The sequence below is a fragment of the Sinocyclocheilus rhinocerous genome, unplaced genomic scaffold, assembly GCF_001515625.1.
Source record: "Sinocyclocheilus rhinocerous isolate Xijiao unplaced genomic scaffold, SAMN03320098_v1.1 scaffold273, whole genome shotgun sequence".
Classification (NCBI taxonomy): domain Eukaryota; kingdom Metazoa; phylum Chordata; class Actinopteri; order Cypriniformes; family Cyprinidae; genus Sinocyclocheilus; species Sinocyclocheilus rhinocerous.
The window spans coordinates 1991546-1997564 of NW_015656360.1; the positions used below are offsets into that span (position 1 = coordinate 1991546).

A 6019-nucleotide genomic window follows, 5' to 3' on the forward strand; every position below is an offset into this window, starting at 1 on the left:
AAGTTATTATCTGTCTGTGGATATATTCATACAGTCATTAATGTCCCCCCACCCCCAAATAAAAAAATGTCATATATAAACACCCTCAAGTTGTTCCAAACCTGTGCGAGTTTCTTTCTTCTGTTGAACACAAAAGACATTTTGAGAAATGTTGGTAACCAAAAAAGTAGTAGCACAGTATTTTCTCTCTATAATATAGAAGTCAATTGCTACTAGGGATGCAACGATACAGTTATCCCACGGTTCAATACATACCTCAGTTTTTAATCACGGTTTTCAGTTTGGTTTGGTTCTGATGGCAAAATTTTGGGAAAAAAATAAAAGTAAATAAATAACCAACTCCAGCACACTTCTGTACACTGGAGAAAAACATGGATTATCATACAAGGGTGCCCTCGCACAGAAACGCCACATATGCATCACAGAATATAAGAAATTATGACGCTCCAGGCGTATTGAACTGTGGATGGTTCAATATTATATTGAGAATTGTGGCATCCCTAATGGCTACCGTCAACTATTTGATTACCAAAATTCTTCAAAATATTTTCTTTTGTACTCAACAGAAGAAAAAAATGCATACAGATTTGGAACAACTTAAGTGTGAGTAAATAAAGACAGAATTGTCATTTTTTGGGAGAACTATCCCTTTAATCATTTATTTTACCCATGTTGAATAAGCAGGGGGTAATAGCTGCTTCACGACCAATTTGAAAGTTCAGTGCTACTGCCACTAGAGGGGCGGTTGAGGTATTTCTGGTTTTAGTGCATTTAAACCATTATGAAGAAACACTTACATTTCATAGATGTGGATGTTGGCTGGAATGGCACTGATGAAACCAACTAGCTTATGATTAGAGTTCACTCTCACTCCACAATGCCACTGAGGCAACCAGCCTGGAGGACGCAGAGCCCTGAGACAAAAACAGAGTACAGCTAAACTGAGAGACGAGGACACATTTCAGTTAACTTTTAGAAAAAAATAAAAATACAGATAGCCCTTCAGATACAAGACCAAAAAAAAAAAAACACTTGACTTTTCAAGCCAACATTCTTACCAGAGCAGAAATTCAGGAGAGTAATCAAAACGAAACATGTTGTCATCATCCTCCACATAGTTCTCGTTCAGGAGAGTGTACAACTCTTTCAGCTTCAGAGAGAGAATGAGAGGAAACAGAAAACAGCTTTAAGACTGAGTTGTGTCCAGGTGTATATTTGTATGTATAAGATATCGAATGAGAAATTTAGTGGTTCGTATGTCATACCACTGCAGTGTTTCCCAGATCGAGAGTGTCCCAGCTGAAGCCCTGCGGGAGGCTGTAGGGCTCCTCTCGTATGTTATCTTTATCCTCCTCAATGCAGCCATGTGATATCACAGTCTCTCCTACAAACAAGCAAACAGCAGAATCAGACTTCTGTCATCAGGCAATTCACCAAAAACCTGTTTCACACAGTATCATCAGTCTACACTGTACCACAAGTCATGAGTCTCAAGAAAACAGATGTTGTACTGCTAAAAACGCATTACGGCATTACTAAAAAGAAACAAGTGATGTCAGGCCAAGGAATAAGTATAAAAATGAAAGCAAATTACTTTTAATATTGGATTTTAAAAAACATGCTGCGAATATAGTGGCACAAATGATCAATACCAAGTTTAGGAACAGGCTGAGTGTCCCAAAACTGATAACTGCGCCGTGTGGCCTCCTCCATGGTTTTAGCTGGACCCTGTCCCACTGAAAACAGCTCAATGGCCTTCTGGATCTCCTGTAACTTATCCGCAGGGAGGGAGTTTACCTGAGGAAGAGACTAAGACAAGTGAAAATGGGAAAAAATGAATTAAACACTTACAAAAATATATTTTCAGCCATATTATCAGTAGAAATTAGTACTTCAAAGGATACCATGGCATTCAAAATATTTCCTGCACTACAATATAGGTATAATTACAAATATTTTAACTGTACATGAGTACACAACGACTTTGGGACAGCCCTTGTAAAGAATTTTATTTTCTTATACTTAAGTAGTCATGTATCAATATTACATTTCAGGCTGATACTGCTAAAGCTGAAATACAAGAAGGCAAAGGTAATCTAGATGTAAACAATCTTGTGTTAAACACACAAAGCCATACAAGCATACTCACTTTGGCTAGCGGATCCTGTGTTGCATCTTTTCCTCCAGACTTGTCTTTGTTCTTTTTCTTCTGTTTCTTTTTCTTCTTCTTGGCACCTGTCTCCCCCTTCTCCCTGCGGGCCACATGAACTCAGTTGACATGGGCAGATATAGTGAGAGTTTATGTCCACTCAGCACTAACCGCGGCTGATGCAGGTGAAAAGGCAACATCTCAATAGAAACATCACTGTTCTTGATGCAATCAGCAGCATTTTAGGATGACAACCCCTCACTGGTGTACAACAAATCTTATATGCTGAATTTGATTTTGATATTTCTAATATATAAACAGGAATTTCCACAGAACAAAGAGACTTATAAGGACAGTTCACCCAAAAATGGACTTAATGCCATCTTTTACATGCTGTTTTAAAAATAAAAATAAAAATATATTTTGATAGATATTTGGAAGAAAATATTTTGAGATTTTAATGAAGTGGAATCTGAGCTTAAAAGGAAACAATAAAAAGAAGGGGAAAAAAAGAAGATAAATTTAACATATAACACTAATGTCTCTCCATCCCAGCATGCAATTCAACTCATGCTTAAACTACAGACACAAGAGCCGAGCCCCACACCAGTGGTCGAGCTGGAACGGGACGACTTACAGAGATGCACAGCTAATCCTATTAATGCTCACGAAGGGAGAGAGGTGACAGAGCTGAGCTACATTTGTTAATGGGGGACAGATGGTCTATCACATGACCTGCAGAAAAAGCATACTTTGTGTGTGCGAGGGGAGGTGGGCTATATGACAAAGACTGACGGATAAACAAGCACCCCTGTGACTATTGCTTTGACAGCCGTCTATCCCTAAAAAAGAGGGGCTTCTCTTCTTTTACTCTATACCGCTTCAATAAATATAAGCTGCAATGGAGGATGTCCTCTTAAAGGGGTGGCTGTTCAGCTTTTGTCGAAGGCTTGATTGTGTTTATGGGGTGCAGTGTAACATGTGTTCATGCTTCGTTATATAACGTGTTATTTTCACATATTTTACCTTTATTCTACACCGCTGTTTCCGTTATGTCAAAAAAGGTCTGTTAAGTTCCTGGTTCTATGAAGCCGCTCACTAAAAATACGCAATGGGTTCAGAGCTCATTGTAGCCCCTACCAACCTTTTTTTTGTAGTCCTTGAACAGCGATTTCTTTAAAAGAAAATATCTCCCTTTGCATTGAACTTTGAGTGTCGTAACGTTGCTGACGGTGTTTATGCTCCAACAGCAACATTACACACTAACTAAAGTGAAAAAAGTGAAATCATAACCAACCACCACTTTAGTATAGTAGATTTAAATGATGTATGTCTAATTTGATTGAAACTGTCCTAGTCTGGTTGGGGTAGTCTTTTGGCTGGTTTTGGAAGTCTTTTCTGGAAAGATGGTTAGGTTGAGAGATCCAATTATGACCAGATGAAAAACAGGAAAACGCATTAGGCAGCCCAAAGATAACATGTAATTTTTATATAATTTTAATGCAGGGAGGAACAATAAAAATTGCTGAAATTTGGATTTAATTGAAATTAACAGAGGGGATTTTGGACATCTCTTTTTATCACTTCATAAATCAGAAAATATTGTAAACAAACCCTAAATCGGGTGCTATAGGTGCTATAAATCCGCTGTGTAAAAAGCTTTATAATATAGATAGAAATAAAAATGGAAAGTTTACCGAAAATGGTAACCAAAATGAAGATTTCTGGCTCAATGCATAAAACTCATTTTGAAAAAACGGCCGATTACATGTATTGCAATTGAAATCAACAGATGCAAAAAGATAAAGTGTAATAAAATAAACATTTTAATTTGTACTCTAAAAGATGATTTAAAAAAAACAATTCAATTGACTAGTGCATGAAATGAATGGTTTTGCTTGTAAAGTTTTGAGATAAATGAGGGACCCTTAATTGTATATGAGCCACCACATAATGTGTCTTATGAGGCAAATAATATATATTCATGTTACGTGATCTACGGCATACTGCCATTACATCATTATAATAATGAAATGTAATAGTTCACTATCTGTTCCCTAAATTATTCTAGCCGGTGCGTGTAATGACCTTGAGGGACATGTAGCTGGATAAGAAGCTGGTTAAGGAATCTCTTTCAGTAAACCAGAGGCAGCAGAAGGAATTTGGTGAATCCAAGGAGCTCTTTGGTACTGAAAGTGAAACTCAGGCAGCATCGGTGAAGACAAGACACCTGAGAGCGAGGGCGAACCGAGAGCAGGGTGATAAAAACGTTTAAGGATGCCCCATTTGCTACTAGCAGCAGTCACACCACATAATGTGTCTTATGAGGCAAATAATATATATTCATGGCATATGGCATACTGCCATTACATCATTATAATAATGAAATGTAATAGTTCACTATCTGTTCCCTAAATTATTCTAGCCGGTGCGTGTAATGACCTTGAGGGACATGTAGCTGGATAAGAAGCTGGTTAAGGAATCTCTTTCAGTAAACCAGAGGCAGCAGAAGGAATTTGGTGAATCCAAGGAGCTCTTTGGTACTGAAAGTGAAACTCAGGCAGCATCGGTGAAGACAAGACACCTGAGAGCGAGGGCGAACCGAGAGCAGGGTGATAAAAACGTTTAAGGATGCCCCATTTGCTACTAGCAGCAGTCAAGCTAACTAGATCACATCAAGCCATCGGTTAGCGACAGCAAATCCATATTACTAACAACCTAGTGATCATAAAGGCCTGCATACCAGGTTTGAAATCGATTTTGTTGGTTATTTATTAATATCGGTTAGTTTATTGTTGCCAAAGGACATGGAATAGCGACTTTAAACGTAATAGCTTATTTGTTTTCTACCAAACCAAGAATTGTAGTGAGGCTTTTAAACCTCTCACACAAATGCCAATGATCGTATAGAACTGGCCATTTGGAACAGTCCTTTTGTTTGATTGACGGCGTCTGAGCCAATCGTTTTAGAGATCCGTCCGTCAATCAAGGCAGTGACCCAATAGCGTAGGACCAGGGGGCGGGCTGATATGCTGTTAGCGTGCCACAGCCTAGTTGAACAAGGGCCCCGTCTTTTCGGGCCTTGTGGAAGAGTATTTTATATTTACGAGCTAACAATAAAATGCATGCACGCTCACCCGTCATCAGAGTGATGCTCTTCATTTTCACAGTTGCTGCAGTGTCCGTGATCCACTTCTACCTCAGTTTCTTTCTCCAGCTGCGGTGCTGTCTCATTCTCATCCGCCATCTTTAACCAGGAAGTGAGGATCTCGCCCTGCGCCCTCACAACCCGCAAAACTATTGGTGGACTGCCGCAAAGCCCGATGGTTTCTGTAGTTCTATTCTATGCAGGACAGTCTATTTCATCCCATGTTGTGAAATTTATTTAATTATTTAAATAATAGTGCACATTAATAAACATTACTGTAAATGCACCAGAGGTAATAGCTAAAGGGCTTTTTTTTTCTGTAGTCCCTGGACAGAATGTCAGCCAGAGTCACCCAAAAAAAAAAAAATTTGAAATGGGAAAAATTGATAAAAATGTTGCCTACGATAAAGAACGCACACATGCACATACAGGCATTCAGTAGTCATTAAACCACACAATAATTAGGTACAGTTCGATTTTTAAATGTATAAAATGTAGGCATGCTTTCAAAGGCACTACATCTTTCCAAATATCAATAAAAACAATTAATGAGCACAACTGCACAATGGAGATTGATTCACATATTTTCATGGATTCAAAAATAGGCTACACAAGCAAAAAATAATTCTGAACCTAATTAGTATCTGTGCTTAAATAAGTGAAGATTTGAAACTGATGTCTGCTGCTGATAATGTAAAAATAAATACTAGTTAATATTAATT

At 38.2% G+C, this 6019-nt stretch overlaps 1 protein-coding gene across 1 annotated transcript in view; it reads right to left on the reverse strand.

Moving 5' to 3' along the window:
- nmt1a (N-myristoyltransferase 1a) overlaps nt 1-5488 on the reverse strand; it is a 6241-nt gene extending 753 nt beyond the window's left edge. Inside the window, exons 1-6 of the mRNA XM_016527691.1 lie at nt 5287-5488; nt 2150-2252; nt 1653-1797; nt 1266-1384; nt 1059-1150; nt 798-914 (exon numbers count right to left, since the gene is read on the reverse strand). Coding sequence (XP_016383177.1) covers nt 798-914; nt 1059-1150; nt 1266-1384; nt 1653-1797; nt 2150-2252; nt 5287-5396 — 686 coding nt within the window. The 5' untranslated portion in view covers nt 5397-5488. The remainder of the gene's footprint in view (nt 1-797; nt 915-1058; nt 1151-1265; nt 1385-1652; nt 1798-2149; nt 2253-5286) is intronic.
- Between the last annotated feature and the right edge of the window lie 531 nt (nt 5489-6019).